The following is a 24,019-nucleotide window of genomic DNA, read 5'->3' as shown; positions in this document are numbered from 1 at the left end:
TACTATAAAGGCAATATAAAAGTGGCTCCTTACTATAAAGGCAATATAAAAGTGGTTCCTTGCTATCCAGGCAATATAAATGTGGTTCCTTGCTATACAGGCAATATAAATGTAGTTCCTTACTATAAAGGCAATATGAAAGTGGCTGCTTAATATAAAGGCAATATAAAAGTGGTTCCTTGCTATAAAGGCAATATAAAAGTGGTTCATTACTATAAAGGCAATATAAAAGTGGTTCCTTGCTATACAGGCAATATAAAAGTGGTTCCTTGCTAAATAGGCAATATAAATGTAGTTCCTTACTATAAAGGCAATATACAAGTGGTTCCTTGGTATCAAGGTAATAAAAGAGTGGTTTCTTGCTATAAAGGCAATATAAAATTGGTTCCTTGCTAAACAGACAATATAAATATAGTTCCTTGGTATAAAGGCAATATACAAGTGGTTCCTTGGTATAAAGTTAATAAAAGAGTGGTTTCTTGCTGTAACAGCAATGTAAAAGTGGTTCCTTGCTATCAAAGCAATACAAAAGTGGTTCCTTACCATAAAGGCATTGTACAAGTGGTTCCTTACTATAAAGGCAATAAAACTGGTGCTATTACGTTACACATGGATAGGCAATATTAACAGTTGTTAAAACTAGCAATGCTGATAGTTCAATAAGGGCATACCTGCCAACTTTCTAGGCAGTGGTGGGGAGGCTGTCCCTTTCATTTTGGGAAATTTTATGGTTAATAAAAAGGGGGTGGGGGCATTGTATGCAGCCAGTGTCGATTACAATTTGTATTGAACTAGAACTATTATTGTTGGGTGCACTGCAATGGAGACCCCACAAATGACAGTATGATCAGCAGAGCTATAACAGACAATTCTATCAGAAAGCTAAGTTAGAAGAATGGATGTTCAGGGACTATAACTCCTCCAAATAATGAAGTGCAATGCTGGAAGTAGCTCAAATAATAAGATCAAATCAAAATAAAGCTGCATACAAAATCTGGTTCAAATCTAACAATCCTTGACATAAATAATGCTGCAGAAACTAAAATCAAGCAATCAGGATAACCATATCTCCTGTACATGATGTTGCGGAATTAAATCAAACTATTTCAAGGTCAGAATTTGGGTGGCCCAGTGGTCTAAAGTGCTTGTCTTTACCAATAACTGCTGTCTGACCTTAATACAAAACTACAACTCATACAGAATGCCTTTCCAAACAGCATGGCATGCCACTATTGGCAGAGTGTGCCAAAGGCTGCAGATACCTGCTCTCAGTGATATGGAGGAATTATGGAAATTAAATTCACTTATGGCCATTTCAATGTAAAGCCACAAGCCACATGTGATGATGAAGTCCAACAATCCTTGGTAAAGTTATGCAATGGAAACCAAAGTCAAGAGGGCAAGCAATTTGGTGACAAAACTCAAGTAAATAATTTCATGGAAATCAAACCCACTTAATGTCTCATCAATGAACAATTGTATACCAAATTTGGTTGAATTCCAACAGTACTTTGTAAATTTAAATTTCATACCAAATTTGGTTGAATTGAACAGTACTAGGTAAAGTTAAGGTGCTAACAAACTTAGCTGAATTCCAACAATACTTTGTTAGGTTAAGAAGCATGCGAAATTTGATTGAAATCGAACAGTACCTGGTAAAGTTCAGCTGCAGACATGAAAGAAGTATGGTCCATCAGGGGCCATAACTCTTTTAAATAAGTCAAACTCTTTCAAGGTTTCATCAATATAAAGTTGCATAACAAATCTGGTTAAAAATTAACAATTCCCATGGAAGTTATCTTTCAGAAACGAGATTAGTGATGAATGGATAGCTCAACAGATAGATGGACAGCTGGATGAATGTAATTAATCTAAGGCAATACCAATTTCACTCAGCACTGTTATGTGAGTGGTATACATGACAAAATATGGCTTTCAACTCACCCCTCCTCCTCGTTTGTTGGTTATTGCAATGTGGACGAAAAGTGTACAGTTCTCCATGGGCTCTCCAGCATAGGAGAGAAGTCGTATATGTCGATAACCTGAAAGAGATCAAGATTATGTTACAGGACTCCTGTGACTGGGAGAAGCAGAACAAAGCTTTGCTTTGAAACTCCCAGATTCCCCCTATTTTACTGTCTGATGTGTGGTTAGATTTTTAACAAAGCTTTAACATTTTTTCAGTCATAATTTTACAATGTCTGCAGTGTGGCAGTTTACAGTGATGTCTAGCACTGGTGCATCATGTCGCAGACATGTAGCATCATGTCCTACCCAGTCACATTATCCTGACACTAGGTCGACCAGTCCTAACACTAATCTCTTAATGCTGAGCACCTAGCGAGGCAGCTGTTAGTACATTTTTATAAGTCTTTGGTATAACTCAGCTGGGGTTTGAACCTGCTTCCTCCTGCATCCGAGGCAGATGCTCTAACCACTGGAGCAGTCTCTGATGCAAAGAAAAAGTTGTGAGATGATACATGACTAATTCCACTTCCTTTAGTAGCGTGCGGAAGCACCTTTCTCCATACAAGTGTCCATAAAAAAACTCCTGTTCAAAACTGCAATCTTGTGCTGATTTTCCACAACTTTATCAATGTAATTCAGACTGCAGAATTTTCACAAACAATTTGTAATAATTCTGCAAAACTCTGCACAGCTGACATCTCTGTTCCTATGCTATTTGATATACATGTCTGTTCCTATGCCATTTGATATACATGTCTGTTCCTATGCCATTTGATATACATGTTTGTTCCTATGCCATCCGATATGCATGTCTGTTCCTATGCCATTTGATATATGTCTAACAACTGCATTCACATGCTCACTCTTCCTTAAAACGAAGAATGCAAGGAAATGATACACTACTGTCAAATAATGATTAATCATACACAAATCATCAATAGTTTTCACTCAAGAAAATTACCAATAGCTTTTACTCATGCAAATCACCAATAGTTTTTACTCATGCAAATTACCAATAGCTTTTACTCATGCAAATCACCAATAGTTTTTTTAAACATGCAAACTACAAATAGTTTTTACCCATGCAAATTACCAGTAGTTTTTACTCATGCAAATTACAAATAGTTTTTACTCATGCAAATTACCAATAGTTTTTACTCATGCAAATTACCAGTAGTTTTTACTCATGCAAATTACCAATAGCTTTTACTCATGCAAATCACCAATAGTCTTTTTTAAACATGCAAACTACAAATAGTTTTTACCCATGCAAATTACCAGTAGTTTTTACTCATGCAAATTACAAATAGTTTTTACTCGTGCAAATTACCAATAGTTTCTGCTCATGCAAATTACAAATAGTTTTAACTCAAACAAATTACCAATAGTTTTCACTCATGCAAATTACAAATAGTTTTAACTCAATCAAATTACCAATAGTTTTCACTCATGCAAATTACCAATAGATTTTACTCATGCAAATTACAAATAGTTTTAACTCAAGCAAATTACCAACAGTTTTCAAACATGCAAATTACCAATAGTTTTCACTCATGCAAATTACCAATAGTTTTCACTCATTACTGCTGCAATAATCCTTGTGTTTCTGTCAGTATTTCCACAGCAAATTTTCGATTATGTTAGGGCCACCTTCTGTGTTTTCGCTGTCACTATTTCCACAGCAGATTTTCATTAATGTCAAACTGCTTCCTTAATTGCTGTTTTGCTGTCAGCATTTCCACAACAAATTTTCATGACGGTTAAGGGCGGTCCTAATTATTGGTTTTGCTATCCACATTTTCATAGCAATGGTATAATTTCATTGAGGTTAATTAATGCCATTTTAATCCCTGTGTTTTACTTTAGCACATAAGAACACAAAAAATTTAACTTTTAACAAACTATGACTCAGTAACTGTGAACAGGAATTGTCTAACGGGAAGTAAATAAGGCAAAATAATTTGTTCTTACCTTGGGGATGATATATGAAGTCCTCTGATTAGTTCAATTAATGCAAGGTGCTTAAAGTATCTTTAGCAGATTATGGGTGATCTACTTGAAAATGCTAGTGGCCATTAAAAATGTACATTGCCAAGCCTTAATAATATGGGTGCTTTAGACACTGAGAGCAGAAATCCATTGAGTGGGGGGGGGGTTAATGGTAGAAAATGACAAAAAGTGATGTTGTTAATGCAAATGAAAAATAAAAAAGCATGAAGCTATTCTTAACAATATACCTAGATCTGTTTGACAGAACTGTGAACAGACACTATTTGGAGCTTAAATAAATCATCCATTGCCTGGACTCAGATTCACATAAAAAAGGACCTTAGCTTTCATTTTCTTCTGATGACAACTTGTGTTAATAAAATCAATGTCAGATCTGCATTTATGATGATGAGACTAACAGTAATGTTACAATTACATTTTCCTTATTTGTCCCCATGTCCAAATTTTTCTGGATCCTTACAATTTACCACGGCTGATTGTACAGGTAATATAGGTTCATTGTACAGGTAATATATTAGATTGGTCTTTTAAATAGAATGCAAGTCAGACTAGACACATGTAAAGATGGCGACTTATGATAGGTTGATTGTACCAATATATTAAATTGATCATCCTAAATAGAATGCAAGTCATAGTAGTCACATGTAAAGATGGCGACTTAATATGGGCATTGGTCACTGAATCAAAGGCTGCCAAAAGATGACCAGTTCACTCGCCAACTAGAGTGCTAATGTATGATGAATCTGAAGGATGCAATGGCCAGTGTGCTTATGCAGTAATATCTACTAAAATTAGTTATATTCAACAAACTTTCTTCAAGCAACACATATAATTGTTCCCTGTCCCAACCAAAGCTAAATCCATGTTATCTAGAGTAAATGTGACAAGGAAACAGTCAGAAGCATAAAGTTGAATTATTATACCCCAAAATGATTTTCACAATCAGTTCATTTGAGCTTGCTTTCTGACATATTCAAATCTAAAGTCAACATTGAAAAACAGTCAAAATACAACTTACGTATTCATCTCCTCAAAGTATTATGCCAACCTGTTACTAATTACTAAAGTAAAAAAATAACCTAGGTGTCAGACTATCTTGACACTGGTCCCTCTTCATAAAATGCAGTCAGCTTGCTGAAATTTCTGGGACACTTTAATGTACAGTTGACAGCAAAACAAGATGGCTATTCAGCAACTGTGTGTCCTTGGATGTTCATGCAGGAAGCATTCTTGCTATCTGACCATTAGCCGAATTGGGAGCCAAACAACATTGCTTTGGATTGCTAACAAATAGGAATAACGTTTTCTTTTAGTTAATTTCATATCTGTTTTTGGTCAAATACGTTTCTTCAAAAAGTCATTTCACAAATTTAGTGTGTTTTTATAACAAAAAACAATTTTGGTTCAGCTGATAACAATGTCCTCCCACCACCCTCCGGGTTATGATACCACTGTTGTAAAACTGAACTGATCCTACATATATCACAGTGTCACTTCATGGACCCAGACCATCATGGACTGATCCCACATATATCACGTTGCCGCTTCATGGACCCAGACCATCATGGACTGATCCCACATATATCATGATGTCACATCATGGTCCCAGACCATCATGTACTAATATTGTTTACCTACATTATTATATAATTTATCTAGAAATAAAATGTGTCTCTGGATAATTGACATTTTACTGCATTTTGGTTGATTCATATTATTATGAAATTCTCTCTAGGTGACTGTATGAAGCATGATTCAGTCTTCATACACTGAGAAATGGGTTGAAAAGATACAAAATGGCCATAACTCGGACAATGAGTGTTCCATAAACTACAGCATTTCACCTGCAATCTCTGCAGGTCACCTCTATCTGGCTTAGAACCTTTTACATAAAATTTTAACATGGACTCTTAAAGGTGTTAAAGATGGCAGCACATTCAGCCATTACACAGTTGATAATCATGGTTTGGACTGCCAGCCATTACAAAGTTGATAATCATGGTAGGACTGCCAGCCATCACAAAGTTAATAATCATGGTAGGTTTGCCAGCCATTACACAGTTGATAATCATGGTAGGACTGTCAGCCATTATACAGCTGATATCATATTAGGACTGCCAGCCATCACACAGTTGATAATCATGGTAGGACTGCCTGCCATCACACAGTTTATAATCATGGTAGGTCTGCCAGCCATTATACAGTTAAAATTCATGGTAGGTCTGCCAGCCATTACACAGTTGATAATCTTGGTAGTACTGTGAGCCATTACGCAGTTGATAATCATGGTAGGACTGCTAGCCTTTATAGCTGATAATAAATGTAGGACTGGCAGCCATTACACAGTTGATAATCATGGCAATACCAGCAATTAAATGGTTGATAATGAAGGCATACTGGCATCGATTGCACAGTTGATAATGAAAATAGGATTGCCAGCCATTACATTTGATAATAAAGAAAAGAATGTTGGTCATTACACAGCCAATAATGATGGCAGGACTGTTGGTCATTACAAAGCTGATAATGATGGTAGAACTGCCAGCCATTACACAGTTAATAATTAAGGAAGGACTACTAGCCATTACACAACCAATAATGAAGGTAGGACTGCCAGCCATTAAACAGTTGATCATCATGTTAGGACTGCCAGCATTACACAGTTGATAATCATATTAGGATTGCTAACCACAGTTGATAATCATGGTAGGAATGCCAGCTACAGTTGATCATCATGGTAGGACTGCCAGATACAGTTTATCATCATGTTAGGACCGCCAGCTATTACACAGTTGATAATCATAGTAGGACTGCCAGCTACAGTTGATAATCATGGCAGGACTGCAAACTACAGATGATAATCATGGTAGGACTGCCAGCTACAGTTGATCATTATGGCAGGACTGCCAGCTACAGTTGATAATCATGGTAGACCTACCAGCTATTAAACAGTTGATAATCATAGTAGGACTGCTAACCACAGTTGATAATCATGGTAGGACTGCCAGCTATTACAGTTGGATTGCCAGCTAAAGTTGATCATCATGGTAGGACTGCCAGTGACAGTTGATCATCATGGTAGGACTGCCAGCTGCAGTTGATAATCATGGTAGGACTGCTAACCACAGTTGATGATCATGGTAGGACTGCCAGCCATTACACAGTTGATAATCATGGTAGGACTGCCAGCTATTACAGTTGGACTGCCAGTTAAAGTTGATCATCATGGTAGGACTGCCAGTGACAGTTGATCATCATGGTAGGACTGCCAGCCATTACACAGTTGATAATCATGGTAGGACTACCAGCTATTACACAGTTGATAATCACTGTAGGACTGCTAACCACTACACAGTTGATAATGATGGCAATACTTTGAGACATTACAAACACTGATAATGATGGAAGCACACTGATATTTGCAAATGATCAAAGACTGACATAACATGAAAACAAATTCAATGACTTATGACAAACTGTAGCTTAAAGGTTTATCGGCACAAACTTATACAATCCATAATCGCTACAAATTAATCCAGAACATATACTTTCATTTAAGGATCCATTATCTATTAGGTCAAAACATGGGACTGAAATAATTTCATTGATTTGTATTAAATCCATAGGAGTCACCTAATAACCTGATAAATTATTGTTATTTGTATTTTAAATTACCTTTGTAAATTCCATTTAATATAAGAATTTATGTTAATATGTGATTCAGTCATAACTGAAAGTCACCACATATACAAGAAAACTCTCTCAAAGCTGAAAACTCTGCTTCCAACAGATGATGATATTGGTTTTGTTTTGTGGGGTTTAATGCCATTTTTCAGCACATGATGGGCTATATGTGGCAGACAGTTTATTTGGAAAAGGAAGAACCTATTAGGAAGTCCCCAGGATGAACCACCAACCCACAGAAAACTATTGGCCAACTTTCTCACATGCCCACGACAGCTGAGCCAAGACCTGAACTCATGCAGAGAGAGGTGAGATGTGTGAGCGGTTAATAAAGGTGAGAACCTAAACCACTAAGTTACCTAGGGCTCCGATGATGAAAACAATAATGAAGATTGATGAGAGGGAAAAGTGTCTCCGAAAAACTATATTTACCTGCTTATAATGCACATACCCAACTGCAATCAGGACGGACCCTGATTTGTTGGTGCAATATTTAAATAATTCAATCATATAATTAAGAAAATAAAATGTAATCTATTAATTTATGTAAAACCTCTGATCTATTCGCTTTCAACAGTAAATACAAACATTATTGAAAATTCAGAACAGACCTGATGTTCCCTCTTGCATGTCCTAAAAAATACAAATGGGGGAAACCTTTCTACCATGGGATATGTCCGGAGATGATAAGCCATGCAATTGTGAATTTTATATTAAGAAATATTTTCCTATTTTAATAACCCTAATCTTCTAGCTGTATGCCTGTTTCTTAATACCTAAACTTACTCAGCTATAGTCTGGATTGTGCTGATGTATCATTAAAAACTAAGCATGCCTGCATCCTTACATACATGTGTGTGTGTGTGTGTGTGTGATTTGGATTCTCAACGTAGCTTTAACAATTTTTCAGTCATATTGCTATAATCTCTCCAGTCTGACAGTTTATAGTGATGTCTAGCACTGGGGTATCATGTCACAGACATGTAGCATGATGTCCCACCCAGTCACGTTATCCTTATACCAGGCCAACCAGTCCTAGCACCAACCTCTTAATGCTGAGCACCTAGCGAAGCAGCTGCTGGTACATACATACATACCATACATACATACATACTGCTGCTTGAGTGCTTAGATCCAGTATTGCCTTCACTAACTGATGTTATTAATACCTCTCTCTCATCCGGGGAATTCCCATCATTTTTCAAAACTGCCATTGTAAAGCCTCTGCTGAAGAAACCAACATTAGACCATAATGATTTAAAGAACTACTGCCCAGTTTCTAATCTCCCATTCATATAAAAAAATCTTAGAAAAGGTTGTCCTATCCCAGCTTGTATCTCATCTGAATTCAAACAGTCTTTTTAGCAATGTACAATCTGCATATTGCCTTGCTACAGTACTGAAACAACTCTTCTAAAAGTAGTTAATGACATTCTCTCTGCGTTGGATAGTGGAAAGATTACAGTCCTCATCCTCCTTGATTTGTCTGCAGCATTTGACATAATAGACCATGATATATTACTTCAACGTCTCCAACATGTATTTGGCATTCATGATACAGCCTTACTGTGGTTCAAGTCCTACTTGGTCAACAGGACACAAATTGTATCTGCAAATGGAATACTCTCCAGCCCAGTTGATCTATGTTGTGGTGTTCCACATGGGTCTGTTCTTGGACCTGTTTTCTTCATTCTGTACACTCTGTCGCTCTCAAGTGTCATAGATCATCATCCAGTGTCTCACCAATTGTACGCTGATGACACCCAAATATACAAATCTAGCCACCCAACTGAAGTTCATGCTACCATCCAAGGTATAGAGAGGTGCATTTCTGATGTGAAATCATGGATGACATGTAACAAGCTGCAGATGAATGATGATAAAACAGGCTAGTCTGATCACAACACAAAGACTTTCTCATTCATATCCTTTACCTCAAACAATAAATATTAGCAACACCAACATTAAATTCACACAATCAGTACGAAACCTAGGTGTTACTCTGGACAGTACTCTCACACTGCACCAACATGTCATGAACATATGCAAGGCTGCATATCTTGAGCTGAGAAGCATCAGCTCAATTCGCAAATATCTTTCAGCTGATGCCACTAAAACACTTGTTTGTTCATTAGTACTTTCAAGATTGGACTATTGTAACTCAATTCTGTCTGGTTCATCTCAATATCTGCTCCAGAAACTTCAAAATGTTCAAAACACAGCTGCTCGGATCATACTTAGAGTACCACGATCAGAGCACACCTCCCCGCTGCTCTGTACCCTACACTGGCTATCCATTCGATCCACAATCAAACACAAAATTTGTTCTCTGTGCTACGTTTCATTGTCGGACTCTAGTCCAACATACCTATCTGACCTCACCCATGTGTACACACCAGCAAGATACTTACACTCCTCTTCTGACAATCGTATACTCATTATTCCCACTATGAAAACAAAGTCATATGGACAGCGTTCTTTTGCATACCAGGGCCCAGCAACGTGGAATGAATTGCCCACTGAACTTAGACACAAATACACAGTGATCACATTCAAGAGTGCTCTCAAAACTCACTTATTTCGATTGCAAGAACAAACTTAAAGACCTAATAATGTTTCCTACCTTAAATATTCTCAGCATGTTTTTTTAATGTTTTCTAATTTCATGGTGTTTGTTTTTGTAATCATATCATTATATGTTTCTTATCTTATAGGTGTTGTCTAATGTTGTAAAGCACTTAGAGCTTCTAAAGATTAGGCGCTACACAAATTCCTCATTATTATTATACATACATACATACATACATACGTACACACACGATACCATACATACCATACAGTACCATACCATATCATACTAAACAGTACCATACCATTTCATACTATACAGTTACCATACCATACCTACCCAACTAAACCATACCATACCATACAATATCATACAGTACCATACCTACCCATCTAAACCATACCATACCATACAATATCATACAGTACCATACCTACCCAACTAAACCATACCATACCATACAATATCATACAGTACCATACCTACCCAACTAAACCATACCATACCATACAATATCATACAGTACCATACCTACCCAACTAAACCATATCATACTATACAGTACCATACCATACCTACCCTACCATATCATACTGTACAGTACCATACCATGCCATACTATACAGTACCATACCATACCATACCATACCTACACAACTAAACCATACCATACCATACTATACAGTACCATACCATACCATACCATACCTACACAACTAAACCATACCATACCATACCATGATAATCTGCTATCACATTAAGTAACAGTTGGGTCTAAGTTGTCCCAGTTGTTTGCCTATTATGAACATGGTAAACAGTAACAGACAAATTCACTGAAAAGATTGATAATTGACCTGTTTGCATACATTCAAATGGAATGGTGTATTGCCCTTGATAACTGACCTGTTTGCATACATTCATATGGAATGGTGTATTGCCCTTGATAACTGACCTGTTTGCATACATTCAAATGGAATGGTGTATTGCCCAATGAATTCATCCCCAATGTAGTCATCATCAAGCACACAAAACCTCACCAAAGCCAGCTCTGGCAAGTTGATCTGGAACTCAAAACTTTCATCAAATATTGGATTATACCCTGAAATAAAGCAATAAAATTATGCCAATATTGGATTATACCCAGAAATAAAACATTACCATTATGCCAATATTTCAATATACCATGAAAAATGTGCAAATAATAGATTATGCCCTGAAATAAAACAAGTATGCAAAATTTAATTATCAAACCTGAAGAAATCTTTCAAATCTGCTCAATACAAACATTAAATCAAATGTCAAAAAAAAAAATCCCATATTCCGATAACAATAGTTTTGGTATCATCAGATATCATTTGTTTTCTTTAAAAAGGACACTAAAGCTTCAATATAAATTACATTTGTTGCTGTAGGAATATTTCACATTGTTGGAACAGTCAGATATATTGCTCTACTCCCACCCACACAAGCAGTAGCACTACAACACACACTATAAAAAAGACATTGCAATAATTTACATTTGCTATTTATGAAACTACTGAACTTTCTGACTGGTTTATTTATGCAGTACCAGTTTTCTTTCTGAAACTTTATACAATGGGCTACAAAGATATGCTTTAATATTTATTCAAAGTGTTAGCTCTAAGATTCTAAGAAATTGTAATGCCCCACTCTAGCTTGTCAAATATTATTGCAAATGAAACATAAGCTAAGCGGGGTATTTAAAAACTTACAAATATTAGTGTCTTGCACAAGAAAGTTCTTATTAGTGAACATGCAACAACACATCATCTCAAACTACTTTCCATGCAAACTATCCCAATTTGATCATAAAATTGTCAAATGCCATTTTGTATTCACTTTTTGGTATGTTGCTCATGAACTGGAAAATTGAACATACAATCGCATGGCAATTTTCAAACCATCTGCCGCTGAAAGAATTATTGTTATCACTTGGAGCTAAAACAGGGACGGATGGAGGATGTATCAGAGTTTGGATGGTGTGCTCCTTCTGGAAGTCTGTCAGGACATTAGATTTGTGTGCTAGTGTATTCTCATTGAGTAAATGGATGTACTGGGTACCAATGGGGGTATGGGTGGTTCGGTAAAGTTCCACAACTTTGGGCAACACACTATAGGCATAAAAGTGCCCAGCAACACTGGCAAAGTCAGACACAGGTACATGGATGGCCAGACTTTCTGTAGTGAAAGAACTCCCTTGGCAGTCAGACTACATCAATGATTTATGATCTTGGCTTGTTTTCTCCAATCCAAACTTTATTATTTGTGTCATGTTCAAAAAAGCAAATCCATGTTTCACCTTCCGTGACAATCTCATTCCTTTGATCACTAGTCATATCTGGTGTATTTCAAACCGAATTTGTTTTTGATCAGAGATCAACAAATGCTGAGACCCATCGTGTAAGAACATTTCTGAGCTTCAAATGGTTAAATATATTGAAAACAGCAAATGAATGCCCAAGATAATATAAATATCTTCCACTCTGTACTGAGTATCTTCATCAACTGCCCCCTTTAAAGAAGCCACTTGCCTGCTCAACAATCACAGACAATAAATAGTCTTTCAGCATGTGACTCATCTCCCATGGATTAAAACAATGTAAGCACCTCAATATTGTAGGACATGTCAGAGAACTACATTTGCCAACTTTATCCAATACAGCCTTGATTTCCAATGAGGGCCAAGATTTTGCTCTAAGTGCCTTGCATTGTAGCAGAAATGTTTTCCTTAAATGATGTTTTAACATAACTGTCATTAACTCTCGTTACTTCATATATACAGGTAAAATCAGTTATGCTCGGGGTCCAAAGAATAACACTGCAAAATAAGTGGGATCACATTAAACAAAGTTTTTGGAAAACTTTCCCGTCGAAAATATGCATTGAAATTTCAATGTCATCAGTTTTAACTAACCTCTTGATCATATAATCTGCTAGGGATATGAATAATCGGCTTTTCCAAGAGCATGTATCTAGGATGTTAAAAAGAGAGGTCACCTAAATTAAAAAATGGGAACCATGCTGCCATCGTGTTATAAGCAGAATCATATTATAACGAACTGCATTATAACGGGTTTTACCTGTACATAGGTGTTTGGCATTTTACCTGTACATAGGTGTTTGGCATAATGCACATGCAGCTGCAGATCAATTTCACAAAATGTTATTCTGTTGATCAATATTTATTAAATTTATTGCCACAAAAAAATTAAAAATGGTAGAAGATATTCATGACATTTCAAATAGCCCTTGTTTTGTTATCTCTATATAGTGATAATTTTCCTAATTATATTAATATCACTGCCAATTCACAGCCCAAGATAATTCTGCTACACAATGAAACACAAACTCTCACTTACCATTATGAGGCACAGTTTTGGTTCGTTCCTCAGCACAGTCGGCTGGAATCCCAAAGATTTCGATGGTTACATATGGATCTGTCACATCACCACGAGCACCTGATCCTTTTGGTTTTGGGAAGTATTGCCCACTAATAATCTGCAATAAAATAGTACACAATGAGTATTGTTCTGTGCACAATGTGTGAATATTGCTAAGTATACAATGAGACCGCTCCAGTGCCCAAGTGGTTAGAGCATCCACCTCCGATGCGGGAGGTCTCAGGTTTAAACCCCCACCGAGTCATACCAAAGACTTTAAAATGGTACAAACAGCAGCTTTGCTTGGCACTCAGCATTAAGAGGTTAGTGTTAGGACTGGTCAGCTGGTGTCAGGATAATGTGACTGGGTGGAACATCATGCTACATGTCTGCAGCATGATGCCTCAATGCTAAACATCACTATAAACTGTCACATTGCCGACATCGTAGCAACATGACTGACAAATTGTTAAAGCTATTTTAAAAATCCAAAACACACACATGCACACTCAGTATACATTAAATATTATTTCGTGCCTATAGATTGTAATGTAAATCTAAGGAAGCAGTGTTAACCATGTTAGGATAACAAGACACCCATAATCTATGGGTCCTCTGTTTGATACTTGTAAAGACCAGCCTGGGTCAGATGCCTCAATGCATCCCTTGAGAAAGGTACTTAGCTGTCATCTACTCAGCATAATGTAGACATAATGTGCTAAAAGAGCTGTTAAAAGCCAACCAACCCAACATTAATGTTTTATGAACAATTATGTTTTCACACAAATACGAAAACTTGTGACTTCAGAAGAGAACCCACATGTTTAAATATGGATCATTCTATGTTGGGGGCTGCCACAAAATCCATAAAAGTTGGAACCCCATTAATAACATCAAGTTCATTGTAATTCCAATCATAAATGTAAACAAAACTGATATACAATAATAGACTCTACAGATTACCATTCCACACATATTATACAGTAAAGAAAACTTCTTTGAATATTTCTGATCATATAAAAAGTAAGAAGAGTCCATCACTGGGTCTGATGTTCTACTGGCCAAAAATAAAATTTTTTCAGGAATTCAAGGCCATATTTTCTGTTTTTAACACTGGAGTGTCGAAACCTCATCTAATATTACTGAGGTAACGCTACGTTTTCAAATCAGCCTCATATTGGATGTAAGATCAGCAGCATTTTCATTCAAGCCCACCAAGACAGCGTTAGAAGTCTTACAGTAAAACCCCATGTGAACATCCATTCAGAAGAAGCAGCTATAACATGATTTTCAAGATGGCTTCCATGGTGGCCATATTGGATGTCATGTCAGCACCATGTTTATGCAGGACTAACTAGTCATGATACGTTTTCTGGTGAAAACACATGGTAATATGACTTTCTGTTCATATGGAATTGCAACAGGATTTCCAAGATGGCTGCCAAAGTAGCCAGACATCAGATCAGCCCGTTTTTCATTTAGAACCATCAGACATCATAAGATGACTTTTAGTGAAACCCCATGTTAATGTAACCATCCAGGAGGAATAGCCACAAGAAGATTTTCAGGCTGGCTACTCTTTGATCCATATTGGAAATCATAGCAGCATCATATTAAAATTTTTTTTTTTTAGAAATCAATAAGAAGTCTTCTGATGAAAACCTCAAGCTGATACATCTTTCTGTTCAGATTAGCATTAACAAAATTTTAAAGATGGCTGCCATGGTGTCCATACTGAAAGTCAGATCAGCACCATTTTCACTCAGGACCAAATATACATTATAAAATGTTTAACTAAAACCCAGTATGACTTTCGGTTCAGAAGTGTTGTGATAAAAAAAGAATTCAAGATGGCTGCCATACACTGAGTTCACTGTCCATGAAATTGGCCATGACCACAGTACTTATTAATGCTTAATTTCTCCATATCGACACAATATAGACAGGTCTTGTCAAAAATCTGTCCACTTTATGGAAGCAATCTTCTGCTGTAGAGGTATGTGAAAAATTTGATTCTTCTTTCTCGTCATCATTCTATGTGAGAAAATTATTTTATGTATGTAATGTTTTGGGATTTATCAAAAATTTTAAAGAAAGTCAGACCTACGTCACATAATGCCATTTTATTTGACAGAATATATTCAATTTTGGGATAGATATAGATATTGAACATACAAGTTGGATTTTATTGAATGTTGTATGCTTTGAATGATAAGAAATGTTCAAGATTTTATAATCCACTGCAATTATTCTTGCTGGAGACAGATTCATGTACAAACATGGCCATCATAATAATAATCTTTTACAACATGTCTTATGCCATTGTATTTGTATCTGTTACAGTGGGTTCTTGAATGGGGGGGGGGGGGTAATCCAGATACTGATGTTGATGATGTGGTGGCAGTGGGTCTAAGGATGACACTGGTTAATTCAATGTGAAGGTCTGTGGGGTAGGGAGGCTATTGATGGATCATTCAGCCAGCTGATAGGAGCAGACCACATAAGGTCATTTCTTAAACATTTCATGGAGAGAGCTGTTAATATTCATACTCATCTTATGGATGGTACGAGATAACATCATCACATCTATGTCATTATTTATGTGACAATCTAATGCAGCATGTTCATAACTCCATACACTGATCATATTTTTTCACAATCCCACACAGTGATCACAGTTGTTGATGATCCCACATACTTATCATATTTGTTGATGATCCCACACACTGATCATATCTGTTTATGATCACACAGACTTATCATATTTGTTGATGATCCCACACACTGATCATATTTGTTGATGATCCGACACACTGATCATATGTGTTGATGATCCCACACACTGATCATATTTGTTGATGATCCCATACACTGATCATATGTGTTGATGATCCCACACACTGATCACATCTGTTGATGATCCCACACACTGATCATATTTGTTGATGATCCCACACACTGATCATATTTGTTGATGATCCCACACACTGATCATATGTGTTGATGATCCCACACACTGATCATATTTGTTGATGATCCCACACACTGATCATATGTGTTGATGATTCCACATACTGATCATATTTGTTGATGATCCCACACACTGATCATATTTGTTGATGATCCAACACACTGATCATATTTGTTGATGATCCAACACACTGATCATATTTGTTGATGATCCCACACACTGATCATATGTGTTGATGATCCCACACACTGATCATATGTGTTGATGATCCCACACACTGATCATATGTGTTGATGATCCCACACACTGATCATATTTGTTGATGATCTGACACACTGATCATATTTGTTGATGATTCGACACACTGATCATCTTTGTTGATGATCCGACACACTGATCATATTTGTTGATGATCCATATATACTGATCATATTCAATGACAATCAATATAATTTGTGACTACTTGCTTTCATTGTATCCAGTGAGGAACTGTGCCATTTTGTTATATCTCTTATGTGCATTAGTATTGTAGGGTTTGCTATTGCTATAGTCCCCATTAGTATTGTAGGGCTTCCCATTGCCATAGTCCCCATTAGTACTGTAGAGTTTCCCATTGATATAGTCCTCATTAGTATGGTAGGGTTACTTATTGTTACAGTTCCCATTAGTACTGTAGGGTTTTCAATTGTTGAACTTTGTGCACATTACTACTATAAGGTTTTCCTTTGTTATAGTTTCATTAGCATTGGGGGCCCCGAGTGTCTGAGTGGTCTAAAGCGCTCTCAGTTACGGATCACTGCCATCTCACCTCTGTCTGCGCCAGTCCGAGTCTTGGATTAGCCAATGTGGGCATGTGAGAAAGCTTGCCAGTAGCTTCTCGTGGGTTAGTGGTTCTTTCCGGGGTTTTCCGGGCTTCTTCCTCCACCATTAATACTGGCTGCCATGTATAGCCTATCACGTGCTGAAAAATGGCATTAAACCCCACAACAACAACAACAACAACATCATTAGTATTGTAGGGTTTGCCATTGTTATAGTTCCCATTAGTACTGTATGGTTTTTCATTGTTATAGTTCCCATTAGTACTGTAGGTTTTTTCATTGCTATAGTCATCATTAGTTCTCTAGGGTTTTCCTTTGTTATAGTTCTAATTAGTATTATAGGGTTTTCCATTGTTATTGTTCTAATTAGTACTGTAGTTTTTTTTTTTTGTTATAGTTCCCATTAGTGCTGTAATTTTATCCATTGTTATAGTTCCCATTACTGTATGGTTTTCCACCATCAGAGTTCACATTAGTAACGAAGGGTTTCCCATTCTTATAGTTTCCATTAGCACTGTACAGTTTTCCATTGTTATAGTTCCCATTAGTACTGTAGAGTTTTCCATTGTTATAGATGCCATGATTATTGCAGGGTTTTCCATTGTTATGGTTCCCATTATTATTGCAGGGTTTTCCATTGTTATAGTTCCCATTAGTAGTATATGATTTTCCATTATAGTTCCCTCTAGTACTATAGTTTTTTCCATTGCTGTAGTTCCTATTAGTACTATAGGGTTTACCAGTGTCATAGTTTCCATTAGTATTGTAGGGTTTTCCTTTGTTATAATTCCCATTAGTATTGTGGATTTTCCATTGGTAATAGTTCCCATTAGTTAAGTAGGGTTTTCTATTCCTATAGTTCCCATTTGAAATGTACAGTTTCCATGTTTACTTAATGAGAAGTAAGGATATAAGTACAGTGTCAGAGATTCATTTATCATTAATTTGAATTTATAAATAAACATCTCATTCATGTTCTTGTGTTAAGTGTTTTCACTAGATGCAATCCAAACTGATTTTGTCTGTTAAACCAGCTGTATTAATCTTGAGAAATGGAAAAAGTGGGTAACAAATCCATATACCCAATCATTATGTGGGCTGATTAGAAGAAAAAAAGAGAGAAACAAAATAAATCTCTGCCTTTTTCTTGTTTATTCCAGTGGATTGAAGCATATACTGTACCATTATTAGCCTCTACACAGACAGGCCTTCCATACAAGGATTTTAATTCCACATGCTCTATACCCACAGGCCTTCCATACCAGGATTTTAATTCCTCATGCTCTACAGCCACAGGCCTTCCATACCAGGATTTTAATTCCTCATGCTCTACAGCCACATGCCTCCCATGCCAGGATTTTAATTCCTCATGCTCTACAGCCACATGCCTTCCATACCAGGATTTTAATTCCTCATGCTCTTCACCCACAGGCCTCCCATACCAGGATTTTAATTCCTCATGCTCTACAGCCACAGGCCATCCATGCCAGGATGTTAATTCTTCATGCTCTACAGCCACAGGCCTTCCCTACCAGGATTTTAATTTCACATGCTCTACAGCCACAGGCCACCATGTCAGGATTTTAATTTCTCATGCTCTACAATCACAGGCCTTCCATATCAGGATTTTAATTCCTCGTGCTCTACAGCCACAGGTCACCATGTGAAGATTTTAATTCCTTATGTTCTACAGCCACAGGCCACCATGCCAGGATTTTAATTTCTCATGCTCTACAGCCACAGGCCTTCCATATCAGGATTTTAATTCCTCATGCTCTACAGCCACAGGCCACCAAACCATGATTTTAATTCCTCATGCTCCACAGTCACAGGCCTTCCCTACCAGGATTTTAATTCCTCAAGCTCTACAGCCACAGGCCACCACACCAGGATTTTAATTTATCATGCTCTATAGCCACAGGCTTTCCATATCAGGATTTTAATTCCTCATGCTCTACAGCCACAGGCCGCCATGCCAGGATTTTAATTCCTCATGCTCTACAGCCACAGGCCACCATGCCAGGATTTTAATTTCTCATGCTGTACAGCCACAGGCCTTCCATATCAGGATTTTAATTCCTCATGCTCTACAGCCACAGGCCACCACACCAGGATTTTAATTCCTCATGCTCTACAGCCACAGGCCTCCCATACCAGGATTTTAATTCCTCATGCTCTACAGCCAAAGGCCTTCCATATCAGGATTTTAATTCCTCATGCTGTACAGCCACAGGCCTTCCATATCAGGATTTTTATTCCTCATGCTCTACAGCCACAGGCCTCCCATACCAGGATTTTAATTCCTCATGCTCTACAGCCACAGGCCACCATGCCAGGATTTTAATTTCTCATGCTCTACAGCCACAGGCCTTCCATATCAGGATTTTATTTCCTCATGCTCTACAGCCACAGGCCTTCCATATCAGGATTTTAATTCCTCATGCTCTACAGCCACAGGCCTCCCATGCCAGGATTTTAATTCCTCATGCTCTACAGCCACAGGCCACCATGCCAGGATTTTAATTTCTCATGCTCTACAGCCACAGGCCTTCCATATCAGGATTTTAATTCCTCATGCTCTACAGCCACAGGCCACCAAACCAGGATTTTAATTCCTCATGCTCCACAGCCACAGGCCTTCCCTACCAGGATTTTAATTCCTCAAGCTCTACAGCCACAGGCCACCATGCCAGGATTTCAATTTCTCATGCTCTACAGCCACAGGCCTTCCATATCAGGATTTTATTTCCTCATGCTCTACAGCCACAGGCCTTCCATATCAGGATTTTAATTCCTCATGCTCTACAGCCACAGGCCTCCCATGCCGGGATTTTAATTCCTCATGCTCTACAGCCACAGGCCACCATGCCAGGATTTTAATTTCTCATGCTCTACAGCCACAGGCCTTCCGTATCAGGATTTTAATTCCTCATGCTCTACAGCCACAGGCCACCAAACCAGGATTTTAATTCCTCATGCTCCACAGCCACAGGCCTTCCCTACCAGGATTTTAATTCCTCAAGCTCTACAGCCACAAGCCACCACACCAGGATTTTAATTTCTCATGCTCTACAGCCACAGGCTTTCCATATCAGGATTTTAATTCCTCATGCTCTACAGCCACAGGCCGCCATGCCAGGATTTTAATTCCTCATGCTCTACAGCCACAGGCCACCATGCCAGGATTTTAATTTCTCATGCTGTACAGCCACAGGCCTTCCATATCAGGATTTTATTTCCTCATGCTGTACAGCCACAGGCCACCACACCAGGATTTTAATTCCTCATGCTCTACAGCCACAGGCCTCCCATACCAGGATTTTAATTCCTCATGCTCTACAGCCACAGGCCTTCCATATCAGGATTTTAATTCCTCATGCTGTACAGCCACAGGCCTTCCATATCAGGATTGTTATTCCTCATGCTCTACAGCCACAGGCCTCCCATGCCAGGATTTTAATTCCTCATGCTCTACAGCCACAGGCCACCATGCCAGGATTTTAATTTCTCATGTTCTACAGCCACAGGCCTTCCATATCAGGATTTTAATTCCTCATGCTCTACAGCCACAGGCCACCATGCCAGAATTTTAATTACTCATGCTCAAGTAACTATTATCATCTAGAATTTATTTTGGACATTGCATTTGACATTTTTTCCTCACTGTAAACTACTTTGTAAGTAAAGGCAGCAGTGTTTTTGCTGCTGATTTCATATGTGTAAACATTTTCTATCCAAGATTACTACTGTATGTACTGATTCTGATTTCATATTTCTTTACATTTTCTATCCAAAATTATTGACTGTGTGCTCTTGATTGATGCTCAATCAAAATCAAGACTACTTTTCTATCTGCCAATGAAACTGTTACATTTAGGCTCTTTTAAACAGTAACAAAAAAAAGAGTGAAGACAACAAGCTTTGTGAAATTTAAGAAATAATTTATTTCCCTAGAAAAAGGAGGTAAAAATGAGAAAAAGAACTTACTGTTTTACGAATCAAATTCAAAAATAATCCAAGAATAATCCAACAATTAAAAAGTAGAAGTCCTAGTAATAAAAAGTCCTAATGAAACTGAGTTCGAATCCTGAAGAAATCCAAAATGGAAGGTGATGATGTATGCTGTGGTCAGCATTGTACTGATGTGTCAACAATTCTTTGCTGAATCACAGAAAATAATATTCCAATTTGAATTCTGTATAAATTTTCTATAGCTGTCTTTGTCTAAGAATTAATTTAGAGCACAAGCATTTCCAGGGCAAAATAATCTCTTGGAATCAAAATAATTTGAAGAAAAATCAAAAATTCAACTGAAACTGGTCACAACAAAACACCTTTAAGTGTCAATGGTTTACAGCCTGACTGCCCAAACTCTCTACAGAAAACAGTAATACACTAATTTAAGAAACAAAACAGATTCCCGTATGAGGGTTACATGATCGTGTTTCTAGAACGACATAGAAGCTTTTTACATGCCTAACATCACGTACTCCCAGGATGGCCTTGACTAAAACCAATGAGTTTTACTCTGGGAAAGAATGTTTTAAAAATAAACAGAAAAAGTTGTTTACTTCAACTCTTACTGATTCTAAATCAAGGTCAGGAACTAGATCAGCATTAGATACAAAGTTTCTATTATTAGGTGTTTACGAAAAACAGTCAGGCCAAACTGAATTTCTGGAAAATGTCAAATCCAGTAAATTAAGTTACATTACAATAGCATGTAATGGAATAATAATAAAAATTAAAACTAACAAATAAACAATCAAATTTAATCAAGTATAAATTAAGTCAAATATACATAACAATTGTCTTACACATTGTTTGGAAAGAACACACTCAAGCTAGGGGTGTGCTCAGTTCACTTAGTTCAAAATCAACCATAGTGTTCTCTTACATGTCGTCTTTTAAATACACCCTTAGGTTGCCATAGATGCAATTTTCTTGCACCAGTGATGAAAGATTAAGAGTCAATTAGGCAATGGTTACAGCCTAAATTGAACAATGAATGTGTGGGTGGGTGGGGGTATCACAATGAAAACAATATGGAAAAAGTCATTATTTTGTTGCTTTTTTTTCTTCCTTTAATTGACATTTCAGAAACTACCTAATGATTTTTTAGAACCTTAAAAGTTCTTTTCAAAAAGCAACTTGTTCATGGGACTTTCAACAAAAAAAAAAATCCTTGAACCCTACTCAACCACCACATCAAGTCAGCAACTGCACAACTAAGTTTACTTTATAGAAATTTTCAGAAGATGTTGCAAAATAAACATTTTAATAAACTTCAAACTATTAGCATTAGTGTACCTTGATATGAATTATTTATTGTTGAGACCCCAGCTAAGAACTACTGGCATTATTGTACATTTATATGAATTATTTGTTGTGAGAACCAAGGTATAAACTGTTAATGTGATTTTACCTTGATATGAAGAATCTGTGGTGAGACCCCAGGTATAACATCTTTGGTATTGGCACTGAAGTATGCTATCTCTTCCCTCATGATGGCAGGCTTAAGGACATACCCACACCCACCATTTTTACAGAACCATCCACTGTACAGGTCCATCATGAGCCCTGGGGTCTGGTAGTTCATGGCAACTGAAAGGAAACAGGTCAGTATGAAACTAACAGAATCTGTGTTGGGGTTGGATATGAGAGAAGGAAATCCCTGTTGAGAGGTTACATTATTCTAATTCTCCAAAGATATACCCATACTATAAAAGTGAGTTTGAGACACTTGTAGCTAAAAGGGTATCTCCAACAAATACCCACCACCACATTTGACTGTGGGGGTGTTTAAACAAAAATTTCTAAAAGCATTTATAACCATTTGTAAAAGAATAATTGATTTTTCCCCCCTTTTTTGATAAAATCACAGCAGCATGAAAAACATCATTCATTATATTATTCATTACAAAATTAGTTTCTTAGCTCGTTATGTTGTTGTTAAAGGGTTTTACACAATTTTTCAGCACACGATAGGATATACATGGCAGCCAGCATAAATGGTGGAGGAAGAACCTGGGAAAACCCCAGAAAGAACCGTCGACCCATGAGAAGCTACCAGCAAGCTTTCTCATGTACCCACAATGGCCGAACCAGAGACTTAAACCCACGGAGACAGAGGTGATATGGCAATGCTCCGTAATGGTGAGCGTTTTAGACCACTCTGCCACTCAGGGCCCTTTAACTAATTAAGGGTTGAAAATGCAATTTAGAATCATAACATAGTACCCTTCATTTAGGACCTGTTATATCATCACAGTTCATTACAGACCCAAGTAGGTGTACTAGAGAAAAAAACAATAATGAAGCTTTACACTGGTGCCAAGTAATGTTGACATTCTAAGCACACTAAAAAATAAAAATGAAAAAAAAACTCACAATTTTGAGACCAGATTTTCTTCACTCAAAATATAAGTGGTTCCAGGACCAGAGAGTCTGTTTTGATCAAAGGATTCCTCTCATCTGTCACAAGCAGAACTAACCAAACTTCATAATTACAGATGAACCTTCATAAAAATTGGGTACCTCTGGGATAGGGAATAAAAGAGGACAAGCAGGTAAAATTATATGCCCAATAAGTAAC

At 37.2% G+C, this 24,019-nt stretch overlaps 1 protein-coding gene across 2 annotated transcripts in view; it reads right to left on the bottom strand.

Moving 5' to 3' along the window:
- Nucleotides 1–24,019, bottom strand: part of LOC149792541 (inactive phospholipase C-like protein 2) — a 282,771-nt gene that overhangs the window by 43,917 nt on the left and 214,835 nt on the right. For both annotated transcript variants that reach the window (XM_089971189.1, XM_089971192.1), the window contains 4 exons: nucleotides 22,850–23,028; nucleotides 13,612–13,750; nucleotides 11,184–11,330; nucleotides 1,945–2,042 (listed from right to left, as the gene is read on the bottom strand). In XM_089971189.1, the coding sequence (XP_089827315.1) occupies nucleotides 1,945–2,042; nucleotides 11,184–11,330; nucleotides 13,612–13,750; nucleotides 22,850–23,028 (563 nt within the window). The remainder of the gene's footprint in view (nucleotides 1–1,944; nucleotides 2,043–11,183; nucleotides 11,331–13,611; nucleotides 13,751–22,849; nucleotides 23,029–24,019) is intronic.

This window comes from Sinohyriopsis cumingii, chromosome 9 (assembly GCF_028554795.1).
Source record: "Sinohyriopsis cumingii isolate HCF-2022 chromosome 9, ASM2855479v2, whole genome shotgun sequence".
Lineage (NCBI taxonomy): Eukaryota > Metazoa > Mollusca > Bivalvia > Unionida > Unionidae > Sinohyriopsis > Sinohyriopsis cumingii.
Note: the sequence above shows the minus strand (reverse complement) of the source record. Positions and strands in the feature narration are given on the sequence as shown.